The following is a 23,988-nucleotide window of genomic DNA, read 5'->3' as shown; positions in this document are numbered from 1 at the left end:
TGGACATTCAAACGTTTTTGTGCATATCCGGCTCCGTGGAGGAATGGTGGAATCTTGTGTGGTCTTCTCGCTTGCAGAGTTTTAGTCAATTTTTAGCTTTAAAAACTTATTGATTCGTGTAAATTTGGTGATATTTGGACTTTTCAAGAAAGTATTCATCAGATTTAACCGTTTCCGGAGTGAAATTCTCGTAGAATCAAGCAAAACAAATAGTTTTTAATGTCAATAGAACATCTCTCAGAAAAGTTCCAAAAAAGTGATATTAAAATGTTTTATTCCTTATAAAAATGGTTTAATCAAGTAGATTAGAGTTCCCTTTAAACAATGATGTGCAACTTTTAGTGTCCGGTGCAAAATTTACGGTGAAAGTGGGGTGTTCAATGATGGCGTGAATCGTGTGCGATAATAGAAACTTGATTCATCTATCGGACAAATCGCCACTAAATTTTCATTTTCCTCTGGAGGAAAATCTAAGGATTTCCTGGGATATTGTTTGGTGGGATTATGAACCTTATGAGTAAGACATTTTTTTGGCATAGTTGGAGAATCCATACGGTTTGCATGGTAGTCAGAAAAAATCACTGAACTTGAACATCATTTTTGTGTGCGAAAGTTCAAAGCCTCCCCCTACTCATTCAATGTCCAATTGTTTTAGGTGTGATTCCTTTATAAAATCACACCTACAGTAGACTCTTCGATATCCGGCTGACTGGGGGACAAAATGACATTTAGGTTTTTTGAATGATCAACGGTTTTTCTATTTTGTGCAGTGTGAATTTATTTTCTGTCTGACAAAGAAAAAGAGAATTTTCTTCATGGTGTGCTTATGTTTCATTTTTTATCACAATTATGTATTAAAAACTTCGATACAATGTTAATAATACTTTAATTCACTCTGGACAAACTTCATGTTTAGTGAAAATAATTTTGAATATATTAACCGCCAGTGTTTGGCAGCTGTCACCCGGATATCGAAGTGCTGGATATCGAAGAGTCTACTGTATTTCTTTTCCGACACTTTTTAACAAATCTAAAATGTCTTTAAAAGTGTAATAAATTTTTAACGAGAATATTTCTGAATTTTACCAATTTTATATTCTTTTTCTCAGTTCCAAAATTGAAATAAAGGGAGAATAGCAACTTAAACATGTTGAAAGAATATTTATTAGGGGATTTCAGTGATTTATTAAGCAAGACCGTTGGCTCTTGAGCGAATAGATCCCCGACTTGACTCACAGTGCCAGTGTAGTAAGTTCCGAGTCCCACCCGGTGCAAAGATCTGACTGTCTAAAAAGACATTTTCTCATGTAAAGAAAACGCGTAATAAAATGCACTGCCTCTGCCCAAACAACTTCAGTAAGCACGGAAGAAGTATTCACTACAGAAAAAGCGTTCCTGGGCGATCTACGATCAGCAGATTCTTCCAACACGGGGCACATTGTAAGGATTACATTTTAATAGCAAATAATGTACCTCGACACGATACGATTAATAATAATTTCTAGTATTCCCCAGTGATCGGCGTTACAAAAAAAAAGGTTTACATTTCAAAGATTTTGCGATATAATAAGTTTCGTAAAATTGACAAAAGGTTTCTCAATGAATTACCCCTTGGGGATAGCCCTTCCTTCCGATCATGGTATCAAAGTAGAAACGATCAATGGGACTTACCGTACAATTTAAATATCTCCACCAACATCGTTTCTCAACAGATATTTTCACTATAATTGCAATGTTGAAAACTTCTTGAACATATTCACAGTAAAATTTATGCATTTTTATCACTTCTTCACATTGTAAAATCACTTTTTCTAAGAGAAAGAAGCACAAAACCCGCTGAGAAAATCATGGCGTCTACTGTTTTGAACAAAATGCGAGTGCACCGCCATCTGTGCCGGGTATGATTTGATTTTTAGTACACGGTGAAATTTGGTTTTAGTACAGTGCGATGGATGACGTTGCGTCGGTGAAAATAGAAAATGCAAATTTGCGGAAAATTCAGAATAAATTGCTGCAATGGGATGTATCAGACAATCCCTTGGCCCCTCTGACATCCGTTCAGAAAGATGTCATCTACAGTTTATCCCTACCTCCAGAGGAAGTGAGTATTTTTTCTGGGTGCTGTAAGAATCTGTCAAACTGATGCTATTTTTGGGGGGTTTTCTAGGATTCTGGGGTAGCAAAGGAGCTCCAGAGGGAAGAAGAAGTGGTACCAGGAGACTTTCTTAGTGATTCACTGAGAGAAATTGAGAGTGGGAGCGAGTCTATAGACACATTCCGAAAGTTTCTATCGTGGTGTGATCGAGTGAATGATGAGATCCTGGATGAAGAGGATTCGCATCATCGGGACTTTCTGCAGCATCTGAAGGAGCGCAGGGATGATTGTGATGTGCTATTGGAGCAGATTAATGGAACCCTGCAGAGTTTGAAGCAACTCGAGGGTGAATTTCAATTTGTGTCCACGAACACAAGTTCCCTGCACACAGCCAGTGAGAAACTTATTGAAGATCAGGAGCGACTCAGTGGATTGGATGGGGAGATAAGGCAGAGACTTCAGTATTTCACCCAGTTAGATACCATTTCGCAGAAACTGCAGAACCCAACGCTCTCAGTGCTTGGAGACAATTTTGCTGAGATCCTCAACAAATTGGACGAGAGTGTTGAGTATCTCGAGAATCATCGGGATTTCAAGGATTATGGTCAGTACATGGGCAAGTGTAGGCAATGTCTGGCGAAGGTGGTACAGATGATGCGAAGTCATGTGATAAATGTCCTCAGTACGGCCACAGAGCAAGTTCTGGCTCCCAAAAAAGCTCCGGAAGGTGCTAAGCCACGTGAACATACCTCAGACACTGCTTTTGCCCTCTTCTACGGAAAATTCCAGGCATCAGCACCAAAAGTGAAGCGTGTGACCAATTTAATTGATCAAAGACGAAATCGATGTCCGGAATACGAGAGTCTCCTGCAGGATCTTCATGAGTTTTACCTCTCGCAGAGGCGAGTAGTGATGTATCCGGGAGTTGGAGCAGCTCTTCAGGACCTCACAGCAACTCATCGAGGAGATCACTGTGCCCTGGTGCGAGCAGCATGTGCCTTCCTGGTTCATGTCTGCCAGGATGAACATCGACTCTTTCTGCACTTCTTTCCCAGTCATTCCCGCGAAATGAATGGCTTCCTCGATTCCCTCTCCCTCCAACTCTACGACACTCTCAGACCCTTCGTGGGGCAGATTGCTCACCTGGAGACCCTAGCTGAACTCTGCAGTATCCTGAGGACAGAGATGTTGGATGAACATGTTCATCACAGCCGTAAGTTTTTTTTGTCTTCAAAATTCCTTTTTGGCAATTTTTCCATAAAATAATTTTCTCTGCAGCGGATTCTTTGGCTCCATTTGGGCGAGTCATCAATCAACTCCTGCACGATGTCCAGGATAGGCTAGTTGTCCGTGCCAGGCATTATATTCAATCCGACATTTTGTACTACAAGCCATCAGCAGGCGATTTAGCCTATCCGGATAAACTGGAAATGATGGAGAGCATCGCTCTGTCTCTCCAAGAAACCCCTCCATTCCTTCAGCGGGCGGATTCACGTGCATCAATGTTCTCCATGACATCACAGGAGGTCGATTCGATCAATTCACAGGCTGAAAGCCAGATGCGTTCCCGGACAGGAAGTAAGTACAACTAAAAATTTATTTGTTTATTTATTTGTGTTTTTCACAAAAAGGGGTGGCAAACTGAGACACTGAGAGAAATCCGAAAAAGTTAAAATAACATTCCAGAAATGTTAATTTTACCCTGCAGTATTGATCCGAAATCGATGTAAATATTATGTTTTTTAGGTGTATTGGGGGTTAAAGTTACCCTTTTTCATGTTAATTTTACCCTTAAAAAGGTGTAAAATTATTAAAAAATGTTGATATATTTTTACACCTCAAAAGTGTTAAAAGTTATGAGGGAAAAAATTAATCGCACCCCTGTTTTTTTCTCAGTGGAGAAAGAGCTCTGCCTTATGGCCTCTACACACTAGAGAAATTTATGTCCATATTGAATCAAATTCCCAACACTTGTGCAGGAAAAACTAAAATATGGACATATTTTTCTCTAGTGTGTAGAGGCCATTATACAGTAGACTCTCGCAAATTCGGTTCTTTTAAGATCGGGCTACTTTTTAATTCAGGCAGCGGTTACATTTGAAAAAGGTTTGTTGTCATTTTTCAAGTTTGATTATGATAATCAAATGAATCAAATATGCTAAAATTTGGCATGTTTTGTCTTAGTTTTGATGTGATTTTGCATTATGAAGAGGTTTTCATGAAATTTATAATACCAATGAGCATATAAACTCAATATGAGTATGCAGATAAACAAAAAATCGTTGCATTTCAAACAATTTGTTGCCCGAATTTCTGTCTAATTCTGCTGACATTTCGGTCCCATATGCCCGAATTTGAGAGTCTACTGTATTCCTTTTCGCAAATTTTTCTGGTGCATATAAAATTAACTGTCGAATTAAATTTGTCTATAAATTCACCACAAAACCATCTTAAAGTTGAAAATTGTTACAGAAGAGGGTTTCAAAAAAATCATTAACTTTTTAATTAGTTAATTGACCACATCGGGTGAAAATTAGGTCTTTGAGTTTAAATAATTCAAGATGTGGATTTTTCCAGTGAAAAGTGTCTGAGGACGAAATTTTCAGCTGAACTAACTATAAAAAATATCCGAAAATAATTGAAATCGCTAGGGTCAATTTTTTGCAAAATTAAAAAAAAAACTCATTTTTTGCCTATTTTTGGGGGATAGGGAACGCATGAAAGGGGAGGGGGAAAAATAAAGAGGTTTGGTTCGAGATAAGGTCATTTGAGGAGGGGTCATCGAAGACCGGAAGTTGATATCTCTTACCGTTTGAATTTTATATGGGTCAAAAGACTGAAAAAGTGCAAAAAACTGTATTTTTAAAACAGAGCTATTACCGTTATTTTCCCGATCCACCACCGATTATGACCGATTCAGTCGGGTTCAGAATTACAAGATCTTTTAAAAAAGTCCAAATTTAACCAAATCCATTGAAAATTAGGCCCTCAGGGTTGTTGACCTTTGACCTTGAAAATTCAAGATGGAGAATTAAGCGGTGAAAGGTGTCAAAGAACGAAATGTTCAACTGGACTAACTACAAAACATATCTGAAAAACGATATACGATAATTTGTTTCGACCGTGTAGATGTAGATGATGTCAGGAATGGAATTTCAGTCTTCTTTCTCTTGTTCTTCTCTTTATTTTATTTTTGCCGACATTTCGGTCCTTTGGTTGGGACCTTCTTCAGGGCATCAAAATTTGGGAGAACAATTGTTTATTAGTTTGTACAAATCACTACTGAAATGTTTCACTTTATGATGTTCACCCATCGCCTGTGGAAGTCAATCTTCCACCGAAATGTCGGCAAAAATAAAATAAAGAGAAGAACAAGAGAAAGAAGACTGAAATTCCATTCCTGACATCATCCATATCTGAAAATCATTGAAATCGCTAGGGCCAATTTTTTGCAATGTTAGAAAAACCTAATTTTTTTCAAAAAATCATGTTTCTGAAGGGTTGAAAGGGATGTGGGGTGGTTTGGGTAAGATAGTTCGCAAGAGAATATTGACTTGAGGGGGTCACCAAAGACCAGAAGTCAATATCTCTTACGGTTTGGCAGCTAGTATGGTTCGAATTAATTTGAAAAAAAAAAGGATTGTGAAAGCTTCTCTCTCTTGGAGTTCGAACAGTTAAAAGGAGTGACAGAGTGTGCCAATGCTTTGCGAAATGCTCAGACGGCTCAGACTTGTGACTTCAGTGCTGTGTACATTGTCTATCTGTTCATAACTAGTTCAGAACCGATTGAAATCAGTTCGGGCTTGTCAAAAATTCCAGGATCTTTTCAACAACCTGAAATACGTCCCCATTCGACAGAGTAACATGCTCTCGGGAGGTTCTTAATCTTCGACCTTGAAAACTCTGTTAGTAGTGATTCAACGATATTTTCAAATATAGACGAAATGACCGCCTAGGCGGCCTAGCTAACCTCTAAAACATATCCAAAAAAAAGAAAGAAATCGCACATGGTACTGCTTGAAAATCCCAAAAAACATCATTTTGGAGGTGAAAGGGAGGATTGGGGTAAAAATTAGGGACATATTAACGATCTTTGGGTCACCTTATGAGGAGGTCTAATGTCTCTATCTCTAACTGTTTGGCCTACATATTGTATTAAAGGTCGGACGGAGAAACTGCGTGACGTCAAAAAAAACTCAAAACTTTAGTTTCTTTAATGCTCTAGATACACTTACGACTTAAGCCGAGAGACGACTTAACGTAATTGTAATCAAAATAATGAAGATTGGCATAAAGTATCTATCTCTTAAAATTGTATAATCGTATATAGATACCTACATCTAGAATCGTAAATCTTTAATCCTTAATAAGATTAAATTAGCCTTGACCCCCCTAAAGAATCTTTCAGGGCAAAAGCCTGGCTACAGTTGTAATATAAGACATTATCTTCTCACTTTAGTTCCTAAAAAGTAATTTTTATTGCGAATCTAAAAAAATAGAAGTAAATGAATTCATAACCTTTTAATTAACTATGGATTAGTTGGATCACTTCTCGATGTGTCCCAGTCCTTGTAGGTTTGTCTAGTGTGTGTGGCACTTTGCTTACATATAATTTTTTTTTTGACATTTTACGTACTTTCTTTTTTTGTTTTTAAGTAATAAAAATTATGTTGGTTTTTAGTCACAAACCAAAATTAGTCAAAGCTATATAACAACTATTTCATTGCTCGATTTCCACAAAACAGATGGTTCAAAAAATACAAAGGACTTCTTTATGAACAAAACTTGGATGAGCCAACGACTCCATCATGAAGGAGTAGAGGAGTCGCTAGTCTGCTAAGAGAGCGATATTTTCTCATATTCCTAAATGGCTAAAGAAAAAAGAAAACTGAGTTTGTAATTCAGAAAAAAAATAATTTTTAGACTTTGGTTATCTAGTAATAATAAAATTTATTGCTTATGCAATTTGGGTTTTAAGTTGAAATAGAATATGATATGGTAAAGGACCGTTGATATACATACTACGGCTCTCACAGAGTAAAAACAGTAAAATGCTTCTTCATGTATGCGTATTTGTTACCAGTCCTAATTGGGATCTCCTAGTGTAGTTGGTAAGAGCGCGAATCGGCATTTTGATGGGGAGGTCCCTTGCTTGACTCTTGCGGTTATGAATTTGACTCTCGCCCAATGCGAAAATCAGAATATTGAAAGGGGACATTTTAATATGTGAATAAAACCGATTAAACGTATTGAAGTGCACAGATTTCGCTTAAAAATTCCGAGAGCAAGTGAAGGAAGCATTTACATTACGGGTCAGCCAGATTTTTTCTAACACATGAACTATGGGAACAATTACATACATAGTAACACAAACTCGTCAAACTGCTAAAGCTGGCGACTGAAGGTCGTGGGGAGACCTTTCTGACAATGCAAGACCTGAGCTTGTGAGTATAGAATCAAAGTTACAGTAGACTCTCTCAAATTCGGGCAAATAGGACCGAAATGTCAGCCGAATTAGACAGAAATTCGGGCGACATGTGCATATAGATATTGAGTTTACACACTCATATATATCGTAAATTGCATGAAAATCCCTCAATAATGCAAAATCACATCAAAACTAAGACAAACCATGCTAAATTTGAGCATATTTGATTCATTTGATAGTCATAATCAAACTTGAAAAATGACAACAAACTTTTTTCAAATGTAACCGCTGCCCGAAATAAAAAGTAGCCCGATCTTAAAAGAGCCGAATTTGCGAGAGTCTACTGTACTAGCTCGATCGACTATGCCACGAAGTATTGATAGCTTCGTCTCTTAAACTTTATGAGTGTTAATTATAAAAACGTTTCAAATAAAAAGTTTCTTATTATGTGTTAATGCCGACATTTTGCCATGAACAATGTGATTATTAGTCTTTCCAGTTACAAGTTGAAAGTGATAAGTACTAGAAGTGTTTCATATACTGTAGAAAATGGATTATTTAGTGCAACTATATGATGCATACAACGACTTGGATAAGCTTTCAGGTTTTTGGACATATATTTTTCACGGTGCTCTTTCTGTAAAAGCAATTATCTTTAAAATTATTCTCAGATGACAGGACAAAAGGATGGGCATTTGTTGATTCAATATTTAGTGTGCTAGCAATACTTGCCATTTACAATTTGATCGCACAACATGGCGCTGAGTACATGAAAAGGTATTTATAATGAATTGAAAAATCACTTTTCCAGCCGTTCCAGTACAGATTTTACCACATAAACGTTTTTTTCAGTCGACCACCGTATAATGTGGAGGGACTCAATATTATCTATAATGTCTTTTTGATTTGTGTCAACGCATACATAATAGTAGAAACTGTTGTTTGCGCAAAAGCTCTCAATTATGGAATATTCTGCAATGGAGATACCAGGAACAATACAGATCCCATGGAGATGCGGGTAATTTAATCATCATAATTTTCAACTGTTTATCCCTATTGGGGTCACATGACCATGACATCCAATTTAGCAGCCGACGCCTGACGATCCTCCGCCACTTCAGGAAGATATTCGGGTTCGATTTCAAGGCGTTCCAAGTCAAGTTTCCGACTTTGATTCAGCCATCTTGTCCTAGGTCTGCCCTGAGGTCGACGTTTCCTCAAAATGGCTTGCATAGCTTTTCTGGGGAATCTTTTTCTATTCACGCGCTGAACATGTCCACGCCATTAAAGCTGAGATCTCTCAATTCGAAGAAGCAACTCCTTGACCCTTAGCTCCTCACGAACGGCTACGTTCCTCACTTGATCTCGACGAGTGATTCCCTTAGCCGCCCAAAGGTACCTCATCTCGGCAGCTTATATTCGCGATTTTATGTTTTCGGTCATTACCCAAATCTCATGAAAAAAGAACAGCTTTGAAAACCGATATAGTCGAACGACTAAGATCGGTAAATAAGATCCCGAGATAATTGAACTCCTTCACCGTTTTCAATGAGATCCCACTAACATGTAGCGTGCATTGTACAGGCCGTCGATTAATCACCATTACCTCCGACTTATGCTCGTTCGGGTAATTTAATTTTAAAACAAAATCAAGTGAGAATTTTCGGTAATTTTAGGGAAAACCAGTGATAAAATGAGTCAGATGTTGGAATTTCGGTCTAAAAACTTTCTTGTTCTTCTTTATGTTTTTATTGGCCGACGTTTCGATCCTTGGTTGGGACCTTCTTCAGGGCATCAAAAACTGGGAGAACAATTGTAAATATTAAAACAACACCATCAACTTTCACTGACACTACGTATTGCTCCTCATTCATCAGCAGTGGAAGATTGACTCTTGGGAAGAAGGTCCCAACCAAGGATCGAAACGTCGGCCAATAAAAACATAAAGAAGAACAAGAAAATTTTTAGACCGAAATTCCAACATCTGACTCATATCATCCTAACGGTCGACATTGAAATACCAGTGATAAACTAATTAAAGTAAAACAAAGTTCATAGAAAACGATAACATCGAAAAAGGAGCTTATAGTACAATTTAAATCGTTTATAATAAAGCGTGTCCCGGATTTAAATGCGAAGAAGACAAATGACTCTCATTAAAAAAAATACTATATATATTTCTTGAAAGGGTATTTCATTGTGATTCAAATCCACTTTATGGTTTTTTTTTTATTCAAGCGGCTTCTCCGCGAAATCTTCGCATCATCTTCTTTACTCCCCTTCGAAGGCTCTGGACAAGGTCGTCCCCACGATCTCTGACGACTTTCTTCCACTTTCGTGCGAAGTCCTGCAAATCTTTGGCTGGATTAGGCTTCTTCTTCAAGTCTCCTTTCAAAATTCCCCAGTATTTCTCAATGGGGCGGACTTCTGGAGTGCAGGGCGGCTTGACCTTCTTCTCTACATATTCAAATATGTACTTTATACATTGTTGTTGGCAAATCATTCCAGGGTGGCTTTCGCGTAATGACATGATGCCAAATCAGGCCAAAATAGAGGAGGGATGTTGTGGCTTTGATACAGTGACAAAAGTCGTTTTTGGAGGCACTCTTTAATGTAGATATCTGCGTTCATCGTCCCTTTCATGAAAAATTCTTCGCTGCGACGTCCACAAGAGCAGATTGCCATCCAAACCATATATTTCTTCGGGAACTTGTCGTACTCTTTGAACCTGTACTTGCTGGCTACACCCGTACGAGTCTTCGCCGTGTAAAACTGTTGGCCGGGCAACTGAGTAAATTCACCTTTTACTACAACTTCGTCGTCCATCAAAATGCATACTTGAAAACCTTTCAAAAACTCGATCACTCAGATTTCTCGACCTCGTTTTGGCACTTTGCCTCTGCTTGTCCACGCGATGGGAAGCAGCCTGAGCTTTGTACGTTATCAATCCGTTATTCTCTTTTATTCTCTGCACTAAGCTCTTGGAGATACCCAGCTTTTTGCCCACATCTCTGACTGAAAGGCAAGGTTGCTTCTGGAAAAGCGCCAACACTCTCTTCTCCATCCTCTTGTCTACAGCTCCAGGTTTTCTGCCACATCCTGGCTTTCGAACAACAGTCTTAAGTTCCTTGAAGCGTAATATAACCCTTCGCACCATGGATGGACACTTTCCGGTGATCCTTCCGATTTCAGAACAGCTCGCTTTTGGATTCTGTAGCTACGTGTCCACGATCAATTTGCGCAGGTTCTCCATTTTTATCACTTTTCTCAGCCAAAACACAACCTTTTTCAATATTTTTTTCAGAAATGAAAAGCTGACGAAATTCTCTTGAAACGTTAAAAAACTCAATTCCTCTTGTGACTAACTTCATGTCGAAAACTTGGTTTTAAATCCGGGACACGCTTTAGCTCGGATCAGGGTACACTGAGGTATGGCGGAGTTTGATCTGTCGTTAGTAACGTGGGAAAGGCGTCAACCTCAGCTACAATTTAAAATTTCATTGTCGTTGTTCGAAGTTTGGAGATATTCGACACAGAATCTTCGAAAATTTTATCGATTTACCGAAAGATCTTAAATTTACGTGATCTGTAGGGGAATTGTGTAACGCTCTGGCAATGCCATATGACAAATTCGGTTCGAATCTTAGGAGAGCTTTTTCGAAAATGCGATTCTGTAGCCGTGACATTGCCATTTCAGCTCAGGTCGCATTGTCAGAAGTCACATATTTGAGATTTCTGGCAATTCAAATGACAATGAATTTTGTTAAACAAATCAACCAAGACGTACTGTGTTTTCATAAAATCATCAAGGTATTTCATTAAAAATTCAATGAATTGCATTTTCGAACTCATATGATATGACAGAAAAGCTCGAATGGCATTGTCAAGTTTCGAACTCACGCGTGACAATGTCACGAAAATTACAGAATTCCCCTACTGAACCCAGTTTTGGTAAGTTTTGCAAATATAATACGAGGCACCACTGTAATTTCTATATTTTACTGACCAATTAAACAAAATACGAATCACTATATATTTTTAGGTATTTCGTTGTATTGTTACTTGTAGTCTATGAGAAAGATTAAGAGAAAATCTACTGGGCAAAAAGTAACAGAATTCTTATTCTTTCAGTTGGCTAAAATCTCATGGTTGTTCTATATAACAAAATATTTAGAGTTGTGTGACACAGGGTTCTATGTACTGAGAAAGAGGACATTATCCTTGAAGTTTATTCATCTTTATCATCACAGTAGTATAGTGCTGTTCATTTGGATCCATGTCAAATGGTTCCCAACTGGAAACAGTAAAGACTGCAATTTTGTGTTCCATCTTGCAGGCTTACAAACTCAGTTTTTTTTTCATTGTTTCAGGTTATCTGGTCATGATAGTAAATTCTGGAGTTCTTGTTATTTTGTATATATATTATATACTGACTCTACTTGATCGGAAGTATCTTCGCTTGAAGAAATTCATAACGATTCTGCAATTTGTGAGTCTCAAGATTGTACAGATGATTAGAAAGTGTCCTTTTATAATGCAATTTTTACAGGTACAATTCGGTTTTGCCTTCTGTTTTCACTTTGTGTCAATGAAGATGAACTGCACTTTCTACCCAAAATGGTACAACATTGCTGAAATTATCTATATTTTCACACTTATCCTTGCTTTAATTCGATACTACGTGATGGCACATTACAGTGATCCAATATACAAGAAGGAAAAATAAATGGTAAAAATTGGTTGGTGAAATAGTGAATAAAACAAACTATTCTTCCCTCAATGGAGTTTTATTTACGCTTATATAACCGCGTTATAAAGCTTCTTCATGTGACCATAATAAGAACTGCCCGAACTTTGGAAGATATATATAATGAAGAAAATTGATTTCAAAATGAATGACAATGGTCCTCACTTTCTTATTTGTTATTATAATCATCTAGTGACAAACCGAAATTCGGTCGGTCCTAAAAGGTGTGCCAGAGCCATAATAACGGTTTTTCAAGGTCAAAGGTTAAAAAGACACTAGAGAGCGCATTCATCATGCGAATGGGGTCATGTTTGGGGTCGTTGGAAAGGTCTTGGAATTTCCAACAAAACTGAACCGCTTCTAATCGGTTTTGAACCGGTAATGGACCGGTTCATAACCAATAACTAATTTTTATGCGAAAATTAATTCTATTACTTTTAAAACTGTTATAGGGGATCTTTTGAGTGATTTATGAATTGGTTCAAATCGGTTGAGAACCGGTAAACGGTAAATGATGCGAAAGTACTTTTGCGGTATAGCATCTAAGTCACGAGTTCGAGCATTTCGCAAAGCCTGGGACACTTTGTCACCCCTTTTAAAATATATTAGATTGCGGAGTCATATTTATTCAGAAACATAAGAAAAAATTATTCATTATAAAGTTTGGAACTTGAAATCGTACGAAACACGGGCACTTTCCGCTATTATTATGAAGTTAGCACAAAATAATGAATACACGAAGATAACAGTTGCTAAAACTCATCTGAAAAAAAGTAAAACGTAAAAACGTACAATTAGATGAGATTCTTTACGATCTCAGCTTTTTTCAACTTTTTTTCAGGAAAATGTTAGGTTAAATGTTCTAATTTAAAACCATTTCCAGACGCTTTAACTTTGACAGATGATTCAACACATTAAGTACATACATTATTTTTTCTGAAGAGAAGGAGGTGTTTATGTTTGCAGAGGCGTAGCGAGGGTTTCTAGCGCCCCCGGCGGTAAGACTAGTGTGCCGCCCCCCCCCCTATTTTTTTCTAAACTTTTTTTAAACTAAGTTATTGCATATTTTCATGGAAATAGTGAAAATTTTTGAAAGTTAATTATTATATTAATATAGCACATATGGGCCAATCCATCTCAAGACGACCATAGGGGTACCCTTCATGGTCTCAGATGTTTCTGAATTTTACATATGTTAAAATACACGATCAAATAATATATACCCCTATTTTTTTTCGCCCAAAAAAAAATTTCTGGCCGGAGATACATGGCGTCAAAGATGGCGTCTCGCGCTTCATTCGTCAAATGAGATTTTTGGCAAATATTTCAAAATGCTCTATCTCGCGAACGGGTTGAGATTTCTTCTTACTCTTTTTTTTTATTTGAAAGATAATTTTATACTCTTTAAAACGATATACAGTAGACTCTTTGATATCCGGCTGACTGGGGGACAAAATGACATTTAGGTTTTTTGAATGATCAACGGTTTTTCTATTTTGTGCAGTGTGAATTTATTTTCTGTCTGACAAAGAAAAAGAGGATCTTCATGGTGTGCTTATGTTTCATTTTTTATCACAATTATGTATTAAAAACTTCGATACAATGTTAATAATACTTTAATTCACTCTGGACAAACTTCATGTTTAGTGAAAATAATTTTGAATATATCAACCGCCAGTGTTTGGCAGCTGTCACCCGGATATCGAAGTGCTGGATATCGAAGAGTCTACCTACTGTACTAGTTTTGCATTATCTGCTCAAGTTTTTTTGTAACGGTTTTTTGAATTTTTTTTGAAAAAAAAAATAAAAATTAATTTTTCTCAAAAACCCCATTCTCAAAAATTTTCATTTCTTTACTGTTGATCAGTAGCATTGAGTACTACATTTCCTGAAAAGGCGAGCTTCCACTTTTGCGCTTATTTTTTTAAAAAAATATTCAAATTTTTACAACATTTTTAAAAAAGGCATTTTTATTAGAAAATAAAAAATAAATAAATTTTCAAAAACGGGAAATCGAAAAGTTTTGCTTTTTTAACTGTTTATATTTTTAAAAAAATATTCAAATTTTTACAACATTTTTAAAAAAGGCATTTTTATTAGAACTTAAAAAATAAATAAATTTTCAAAAACGGGAAATCGAAAAGTTTTGCTTTTTTAACTGTTTATAAGTATTGTGGAGTACTGTATTCCCTGAAAAGTTGAACTCAAAATTTTGAGTTTAACTGGTAGTTTTTCTTTTTTGAAAATGTTGTAAAAATTTGAATATTTTTTAAAAAAAAAAATAAGCGCAAAAGTGGAAGCTCGCCTTTTCAGGGAATGTAGTACTCAATGTTACTGATCAACAGTGAAAAAAATGAAAATTTTTGAGAATGGGGTTTTTGAGAAAAATTAAATTTTAAATTTTTTCAAAAAAAATTCAAACCGTTACAAAAAACTTGAGCAGATAATACGAAAACTCGTATATCGTTTTAAAGAGTATAAAATTGTCTTTCAAATAAAAAAAAAGAGTAAGAAGAAATAATGTTTGTGAGTTGCCTTGTTTTCGGTGACCAATGTAAACGTGTGGTGCGTCTCTAACTGTTATGTATATCCCGACTTTTTAGAGATATTTTTTAATTAACTTTATACCTATCTTAATAAATGTATTCTTTACCTTTTTCTTCTGCTTTCAAGAGCACTAGCTCAAAAGCATGGTTATTATTAAATAAATAAAAAAAAATAAACTTATTAGTGACGTCCATTTTATGTTAGACTTTTAAATTATTAAACTGTGATAGCCTTCAGCTCTGTGATATCTCACTGTGATATCAGAATTTTAATTAATTTATTTATTTTTTTATTCCTCATCCACCGACCATTTAAAGCCCTGGGAGGGACAATGCAATGGGGACTGAGCTGAACTCAGTAATAATTTTAGGTGACGGAGGGAATAGGCGAACGACGGCGTGAGATTACTTCGACGCCACATCAAATCAGTCAACCTCTTACAAGAAAAATTCTAATTATAGGCAACCGGGCCACAAGAAACCGGGAAATCCGGCCAAGTTCCATTGGGCAATTGGCCGCAGTATAAATTTGCTCCTTGACTCTTCTAGAATGTTACTGTTTAGTGAAAATTCTTTAGATATAATTTGAAAACTTCTTAAATACATGAAATACAGTGTAAGTGAAAGCACGACGAAAGGCTTCCAAAACCTTGTTGAGTTGCTCTTGAGTGCTGAATTTTTTTCTTATTCCTGCTCTTTTCTCCTTTACCATCTAAAATGATTAAAAAAACCCTCCAAAAAAGTCATATTTCCGGGGTTTCCTATTAAACCAAATTGCAGACACTTCAGAAAAACCCTTTTTGTTCACCAAATAGGTAATTATTTCATTTGAAAACTTCTCATACCGTTAACAGTAAATATTAGCACTTAATTTAATTAAAATTATCCAGAAATATGACATAAATGTTAAAAAAAAACGAATAAACAACAGTCACCTGATTGTGTTTTTCATTGGAAAACATGGTTGATCGATGAAAAATTCGATGGTGAAAAGGTACACTTTTAATTTTTCTGAGAAATTAACAAATTGAAATTTGTGAATATGAATGGTTTTTGCTTTAATTGGAGCAAAATTAACTAAATAATGAAATTGTGGTATAGAAAATTTATAAATATAGTAATTTAGTACTGTATTTATCATGAAAACAGTGACGTTTCCATTTGGAGTAGCGAAAAATTTCCATTTGGAGCAGGTTTTTAATTAGATTAATTTACCCTATATCTTTGACATAGTGATTTCAAATTGAATTGAAAATATATTCTCTGTGGCTACGGCCACAGACAATATTTCGTGGGATCTAAGGCCTAGACATAAGAAAGAAACTATAAGAAAAACATACCATTCCTGAATTAAAATGCTTCATTCGTTAGTTAACTCTTTCCGGACCACATAACATATCCAGCGAACGAATTTCAGTAAAACTCACTTTATTGTAAGTCTCAGTGGTCAATTATTATATGATACTTTTGTAGAGAAAGATTTTTTTTATCTCTGGGAAATTGGAAATCTCATGGGTACTCTCGTCCCCAAAAGAAGAGACAAACTTCAATTTTCAAAAAGCCAATAATATCAATTTTGTGAATTATTTTTGCGTGTCAAATGACTCCTTTACAATGTTGATCACTAAAACAAGGTGAATTATTGACCAGTATCTTGTGGGATGTCCAGGAAGTGCTAAAGAAAACACCCAGCTCCTGCTTGTCAACAGATTCCTCATAATATTTTACACATAACACTTTAAAACACATTTCTTTCAACACGATGTTATTGTAGACACATTAAGCTTTCTCAAGAACCAAAAAACACTTCCTGGACAATCAGAATTCACCAAAAGCAGGAAGAATAGGAAAAACTTCCCTGAAAGCAATCTCCCTCGCTGCCAAATGTCAAAATTATCGGCCATATTGGCAAAAATTTCGCTCCCACTTGGAATTTACTTACAAGGTTGGTGTCAAAAAGCAAATGGCGCGTATTGGCGGGAACCGTTACATTTGACGTCTAGATTTTTGGGGACGAGAGTACCCATAAAGTTGGAACAAGTTTTTTGAAAATTTAAGAAAAAAATGTTTTTCGAATTTATATAATCTGTAATTGTTAGTTATCATACTTATTGACCCCGAGAGGTTTTTCCTTATTCTGGTCTAGAAATATGAAAAAAGTCACAATATCTCCAAGAAAGCAGAAAATCGAAAATTCACGATTTTTGACCATATATATCTAATCTCAGGAGTTACTTAGGATCCTGCAAAAAATATCCTAGATTTGGACATCCTTATAGTTTGTAATTATCCAGAAGAATCGGATTTTTATCGATTCTAGATACTCTAAAAAAAATTGTTGTTTCCATGGGTACCCAGAGTCCCAAAGGAGACGAAAGAGTTAATAATTCTAGAATGAGGCCCATTAAGTCACGTTTATCATAGGGAAAAATTTAATTTAAATTTTAGGTTAATAGCTCAGTAAATGAGAGTTTAGGTTATGTTATTTTGAGGTTATGTTCAATAACCTCTAATAAACATTTTTTTAAAAATATTTCTTCTTCAATGCCTTTTTTATGATAGATTCTCCAGCTGATTTGCATGGGATGTGGTATCCAACAGTTCGGAGGACTCTGGTGTGTTTATCTCGCTTGTATCGTTGCGTAGATCGACCGGTATTTCAAAATCTTTCCCAGGAAGCTCTAACCTATTGCATCCAATCCGTTTCTGCAGCAGCCAATCTCATTCAGCAACGCAAAGTGAGATGATTTTCCGTGCAGAAAATACCGGAAATAATCATTTTGGAAATTTAATTTTTTCTAGACCAATCTCGATGGGGAACTTTTTGAGATAAAACATTTGCTGATTCTCCGGGAACAAATAGCACCGTTCAGAGTGGATTTTATTGTTAAGAAGACCAGCTTGGACTTTAGCAAGATGAAGACAGCTGCCTATGGATTGATTCAGAAGCGAGGACAGCTTTTTGCTTTTGGCAGCAATAATGCTCTGCTGGAGTTTCTGCTTGAGGGAACGCCACAGGTGAAGGAGCAACTTCTGGACTCCCGGAAAGATGTCGATAGGCATTTGAAGAGTGTCTGCGAGATTTTCATACGGGATGCTACGCATCTTCTAGTGGGTAATGTTTTGACTTTTGTCGATTCCATGACCCAAGCACTAGCCAATCAGCCGGCTGAGGCTAAACATCCCGAGATGGCGCCTCCACATGTTGGTCAAATTGTCCAGGAGGCTCAGAAGAATATCAAATTGAAACTTAGTGGACTTCAGAGAGCCATGCAGTTGTATTTGGCTAACAAAGATACCGAATTCATCCTCTTCAGGCCCATTAGGAACAATATCATTGGGGCTTTTGTGAAACTGGAGCAGTTCTTGAGCACGATAGGGAAATTTTCAAAGGAAGATCTTGCCATTGCAGCATGTCCTTCTGCAGATCAAATTTCTGTTCTTCTGAGTGCCAGTGTTCTAGCAGAAGGTGGTTCGGGAACTAATGTTAGTGCTCCCAGTAGGAAATCCACCTCATCATCCGTGGAAAATGAGAAAATCCAGGAAGAAATGTTGAAAACATCTCCAGAAAAAACCGAGACAGAATTGCAATAAACAGATGCTTTTATTCTTATTTTTTTATCTTTAATTTTGAAGATTTTTTCTCCTTGATGTGAAATCTGTGAGAGCTGTGAAATCCTGGAATCAATCTGACCGAATCTGACGGATCCCAGAAGGACGGTTCCTTTTTAAATAATTTTGAGGTTATGATTGTTCTAAATTTTGGAAATTTTCATTTTCCACGAGTTTTCTGGGTTTTTAATAAAGAATAATCTTCAAAATTGCCTTTTTTTCTTATTTTGATTGTCTTTTCCCAGACTCCAGAAGCTTTTTTTTTTTTTAGTGAAATATCAGTTTTAAAAGTCAACCCTTTAAGGACGAGAGGATATCCACTGAACGAAATTCACTGAAATCAAGTTTCCTTTAATATTTTGGCCTAAATAAGCAATTCGTGGTTAGAAAAAAATTTTCCAGTACCTAGGAGTCTTAAAAAAAACTATGGGACATATATGTTCCAATCGTCCATAAAGGTAAAAAAAAACACAAAATTTTCCGGGTGGTTAAATTACTTTTTTGCTTTATTATTTTTGTGAAATAAACTGAATAAACAATTTATTGAAAATATTATCCATTGTGAAAAAGACCATTAAAGTACAAGTTTAAAAATCAGGCGATAAAACGTTGAATTCCAAAGGAAAACTGTATATAATATATATCGTATAGGGGAAAGGCTCATAATTTTGTCCAGTTTCTTATTTTGGACACTTTGAGGATAACATTGGACACTAAAAATAAATTGATTAAAATGATGGATTTTCATTCCAATATTTGATGAATAATGAATTCTATCTAAATATTTGTTCTTTTTGGAAGATTTTGACACTAAATACATTAAATTTTGAATATGATTTGAGTTGAAATTGCTTTGTTGAAAATTCAGTGTGAGCAATTGCTTACGAGAAATATGACAGAACTTCGTGTTTACTTATGTCTTATTAGCTGTGGTGAAGTACTAACAATGTTTCCTCGTTTTTCTTGAGTGATATTATTGAATATTCATTGAATATTGTGTTGATTCATGTTAGTAGTGATTTGTACATTTGACCTGAAGTGAGATTTTCCTTGTGAATTAGATTTTTCGTGTGAAAATGGGAAATTTTTTAAGACATTCACCAGTGAGGTGATACTCCTTATTTTGGACAGGTGTTTTTCTCACGAAATTTCGTGAAGTTTTAGCTTTTGTGATGACTAGGTTGGACAAATGCCTGGAGAAACAAAGGAGCATCATCTCTACGAAAGAGATGTAGCGAGAAATGCCTTGAAAGGCTCCCGGAAAGGTCAGGGAATGAGCGAATCCGCACGTATTTAGAGTATCGAAGTCAACTCACTTTAATGAATGATATGGAAAGTTTCCGGGTTTCTGTGACATTCTACGTTTCCCTTACATGAACAGGAAGAGGACTTGGTAAGATTGGTTCATCAAATGAAGAACAATGGGTATCCTATTGAGGCGGATTAGCTGTCCAAATTTACAGCCAAGTTGGCCAAATTAATAAACAAGTTGTCCAAAATAAGAGTCAAAGTCACCTCTACATATCAATTCATTTTTAAACGTATTAAAACTAATTTTAATAAAAATAAAACGATAAATAGCTTGCTAAGTTTCTAAACAACCCTTCTGAAAAGAGATTAACAAGAAATGTCAATTAGTATAGAAAATATCGCACTTCAAACTTGGAACTTCGATGCTTATAAGCAGACTGTCCAAAATTATGAGATCTTACCCTACACCTATAATTTTTAGCCTGGGACAAGTGTGAGAAGACTGATAAACTATTAAACACAAATTTTAGTATTTCATAGATTTTAAAGAACCTCAGCTAAAACAAATAAAAATCCAATCACATTTTTTTACATTATTTCTAATTTTTATTGTAGTCCTCCAAACAGTTTCGAGTACTATAAATTTCGCATTCCTCACAAATACAGCTGGTCTTCTTTTTTTTTTTAAGATAGCACAAGTGCATCTACGCCTTTCTTTAGTTTGTGGGCTCTTACGGGAAATGGATAGCACTTCTAATGCTTTCAAATCTGTGCCTAGTCATAGTGGATGCAATGAAAGGAACGTGGAACGCCCATGTTAGGAGAAATGGACCAGTAGTCGCGAAAATGATTCCATGACAAAGGGAATGCCTTTCCGTCTGGTGTATATTTACATCTAGTTCCAGAATTAACGCAGAAAGATCTGAGAAGCAAATAGTTGCTAGGAAAATGCCCTGAGGTGTTAATTCTATATCCTGGAACTTATGCTTCACAACTCCGGAAGGATACGTAGATTTCTCTTGCTCAATTGATGTGAAATCTTTCGACCACCTCAGGCGTGGTTCAGTCTTCTTCTCATTTTTCATTGCATCAGCCACACTATTGCGAATCCTTCGGGTTTTCGTAGGAACCTCAGAAATGTTTTCAGCAACATTGAGTTCCGCGTTTGTTGCCTTCCTCTTGATGCTCTTGCGAGCTTCACACGCAGATGAACATTCCGCTGGAACCGACGGTTGTTACAGCGATGAAGCATTCTGTGTGAGGAATTCACAGTCTACTTCATCACCGTTTTGTTCCAAAAACGTTATATCTTTCTCATATCGGACAATATTGTCCTCATCATCGCTGTTTTCCGGACATAAGATGTGGATTACTTCGCTATAGTCCATATTTGGTTTCAAATTTGACACTTGGTCGCACTATAGTCCATGTAATTTTTTAAAATTATCAACGATTTTTAGTATTGAAATTGCTCGACGGCTTCCACTTTCTTTGCGATTGTAGTACTTGTCTTTGCTCTCTTCATTGTGGATCACAATTATCACAACTACTTAATAAAGTTTTCCAAAAATATTAAAATAATTATGAATTTCGCATACTAAAAAACATAACCTAACTTAAAATCAGTGTTTTGAAATCAACGGTCGATAAATTGTGAACTATAGAGCGATGGCTTATAGCGAGACTCTACTGTAGTTCTACATAAATATTATAATTCTTATGTTTTTATCTTTTAGATGACTTCCCAGAGGAAAAAGATTTTTGCGATCAACCAGCATGAAATAGCGAGACTCTACTCCTCTACTGTATTTCATAACATATTAAAATATTACCTTTTCTAACCAATATTACACTGAGGAACATGATATCATCACACAAGTTTTCACAAATAATTGAATATTTTATGCACAAATAAGCAAAACAAAGAGATATTCCAACCTCAAACCTTGAAAAATCCAACAGAGGCGGATTCGATGTTTTTTTTACCTCTATGGACGATTGGAACATATATGTCCCATGAAATTCAAGAAGCTTTCCTGAAAATACCAATTCATGATAATTTTCACTCTGAATAAAAATATTTTGTGCAGTTATCGTAGTTTATAGATCCCAAAGGGTTTTGCTTAAAAAAAAATTGTAAAAATAAAAAAATCTAAAATTCATTGACCAATTCAAGAGAAAATTCCACATTTTTGAGCTTAAATATTTAACGTAAGTGTGCCAAATTTCGGCATAGTTGCATGCAAGCGTCAAAGTCTCAAGTTTGAAATGTAATATCTTTAGTTTTCTCAATAATCAATCTCAATCAACCGGAGACACCTCTTTGTAATATCTTTAATAGAATTTTTTTTTTAATTCTTTCTTCTGAAAGAGTGTTGCTTGGAACCTTGTAAAGAGGTTACCGTCTTTATTTACTCTAAAATCATTCTTAATACATTTTAAAATGAATAAAAATATAGACATAGCTTTGGTGCCCTATTTCGGCCGCCCTCATTCTCATAGTTCCTTGCCCTTCGGGAATTCTTCCAATATCTTTTTCACGTCATCTTGTTTGTCGAAGTTACATATTTTGTTATTCTTTTGCATTGTATAATCTCCAGAGTATGTAAAATCTAAAAGTTCACGAAAATTCGAGGAACAAGAAAAAGTGGCCGAAATTTGGCACACTTACCCTACCTAATAGCTAGAGATTTGCAAAAAATATATTAGATTCCTACATCCTTCTACTTTGTGATTATGTATAAATATTAGAAAAAAGTATCCGTAAATTGTCAGGAAAAATAATTTCTTCTATGGGACACCGGTGTTTCAATCGTCCTTAAAGGGTTAAACGTCAAGCATCGCCGGCAGCGCAACGGCGCAAGCCTCTTGTGAAAAAAATGCCTCGTTCTCGGTCCAGATCTCGTTCATATTCACGCTCTTTGAGTCATTCACATAGAGACAGGAAGTATTCCCGGAGCCATAAGTCATCCAGGTACAAATCAACTCGAAAATCCCACGAGAGGGATCACAGTAGCAAGTCTCGGAGCAGGCATTCAAAACACTACAGTCACAGTCGGCGAAGGCATTCATCCTCCAGGTCAAGGTCCAATAGCAGAAGCTCAAGAGATTCTTCTAGATCCAGCAGCAGTCGATCTTCGACCCATTCTGTGGAAAAGCCCTCAAAGGCTGGTAAAGAGGCTCCTGCTTCGCCTGCAGTGGAAAAAGTTCCCAATTTTGCGTCTGTTGACCAATTGGGCAGCAATGTATCAGCAAAAGTATTCCAGGATCTCAATGAGGACACTTTTACGGCTAAATCATTCACATCTTCAGCGTCTGGAGCTAAAAAAGCCCCTGCTGCTTCCAGTAGCATTGTATTTGACATAACCTCAACTCCCAAATTGCAAGTGCAGAAAACTCCTGCAGCTGAGGCGACTCCTGTTGAGGACTCAATTTTTCACCAAAATGTAAGTTTTGGATCTTTTTTAGGAAATTACAAATATTACATTTTGCTCTTCTCTTGCAGCTTTATGGAAATGATGCTGCAAGGATGGAGAAATGGGTCAAGAAACTCTATGCTTTCCGGCAAAGGCTTGCAGCATCAATGTGAGAATAAATTTCTCATCCGGAAGCTTCATATTAGACTCTAAAGATCCTAAATATGTATCTAACAAATCTCTTTTATTGCATATAAACTAGTACTGAGGACAATCTCAGAAAATATCCGATCCTGTCTTTCGTGCTTCAATGAATGCTTCCTCAGGGGTCATCTTCTCTTCAGGAGATGGTTCTACAGGCGAGCCATCTTCCCTCAAGCCTCCGTGCTTATAATCCTCTATAATTTTTTGGCTATAGACGGCTTTGAAAAGATCCTCACTGGTGAATTCACTCTGGACAACTTCCTGAGTCCGATAGGAAACATAAGGCTTCAACTTGCAATCCGTGAGATCCGGCACTATGAGTTCTGGGATCATCTCTGGAATTTTCCGATAGACATTGTCAACAACCTCTCCGGTGTCTCGAACACCGTATTTATAAATGGGCAGGCAGAACGGAAGATTCTGGAGTCGCTGAAGTTTGTAAACACGAGTTCCTCGTTTGTTATACAGCGGAAATTTCCGGAAGTTCCTACTTCCACAAACAGGAACACTCGTATGGAGGCTTCTGGAGAAATTAACCACCGTGGGAGTCACTTTTCGCCACATTCTGGGCGGAAGCTCACTCAATCCCAAACCAAAATATCAAAGAATTATCTGATCTAACCTCAATTAGAGAAATGTGAATACTTTGAAAGGTTTCTTCTACCCAGTGGACATACCATACATTTCAT

General features: G+C 36.4%; 3 protein-coding genes and 1 long non-coding RNA gene across 4 annotated transcripts; 3 read left to right on the top strand and 1 right to left on the bottom strand.

The window, feature by feature from the left end:
• Positions 1 to 1,921: 1,921 nt before the first annotated feature.
• LOC129803459 (conserved oligomeric Golgi complex subunit 3) lies at positions 1,922 to 18,429 on the top strand. Its single transcript, XM_055850042.1, has 5 exons — positions 1,922 to 2,101; positions 2,168 to 3,308; positions 3,374 to 3,673; positions 17,379 to 17,554; positions 17,619 to 18,429. Exons 1-5 carry the CDS (start codon positions 1,949 to 1,951, stop codon positions 18,408 to 18,410), a joined length of 2,562 nt encoding a protein of 853 aa, XP_055706017.1. The 5' UTR covers positions 1,922 to 1,948; the 3' UTR covers positions 18,411 to 18,429.
• Positions 8,374 to 14,389, top strand: LOC129803460 (uncharacterized). The gene is made up of 4 exons (XR_008751863.1): positions 8,374 to 8,541; positions 11,655 to 11,826; positions 11,894 to 12,012; positions 12,073 to 14,389. It is a non-coding gene; the product is annotated as an uncharacterized LOC129803460 (long non-coding RNA).
• Positions 18,430 to 22,407: 3,978 nt separating the features above from the next.
• Positions 22,408 to 23,383, top strand: LOC129803453 (uncharacterized protein DDB_G0287625). Its single transcript, XM_055850033.1, has 2 exons — positions 22,408 to 23,125; positions 23,185 to 23,383. The coding sequence occupies exons 1-2, from the start codon at positions 22,559 to 22,561 to the stop codon at positions 23,266 to 23,268; spliced, it is 651 nt and encodes a 216-aa protein (XP_055706008.1). The 5' UTR covers positions 22,408 to 22,558; the 3' UTR covers positions 23,269 to 23,383.
• LOC129803455 (39S ribosomal protein L41, mitochondrial) lies at positions 23,348 to 23,935 on the bottom strand. Its single transcript, XM_055850035.1, has one exon. The coding sequence runs from the start codon at positions 23,861 to 23,863 to the stop codon at positions 23,372 to 23,374; it is 492 nt and encodes a 163-aa protein (XP_055706010.1). The 5' UTR covers positions 23,864 to 23,935; the 3' UTR covers positions 23,348 to 23,371.
• Between the last annotated feature and the right edge of the window lie 53 nt (positions 23,936 to 23,988).

Source organism: Phlebotomus papatasi, chromosome 2, assembly GCF_024763615.1.
Source record: "Phlebotomus papatasi isolate M1 chromosome 2, Ppap_2.1, whole genome shotgun sequence".
Lineage (NCBI taxonomy): Eukaryota > Metazoa > Arthropoda > Insecta > Diptera > Psychodidae > Phlebotomus > Phlebotomus papatasi.
This window is presented reverse-complemented; position numbering and strand designations above follow the sequence as displayed.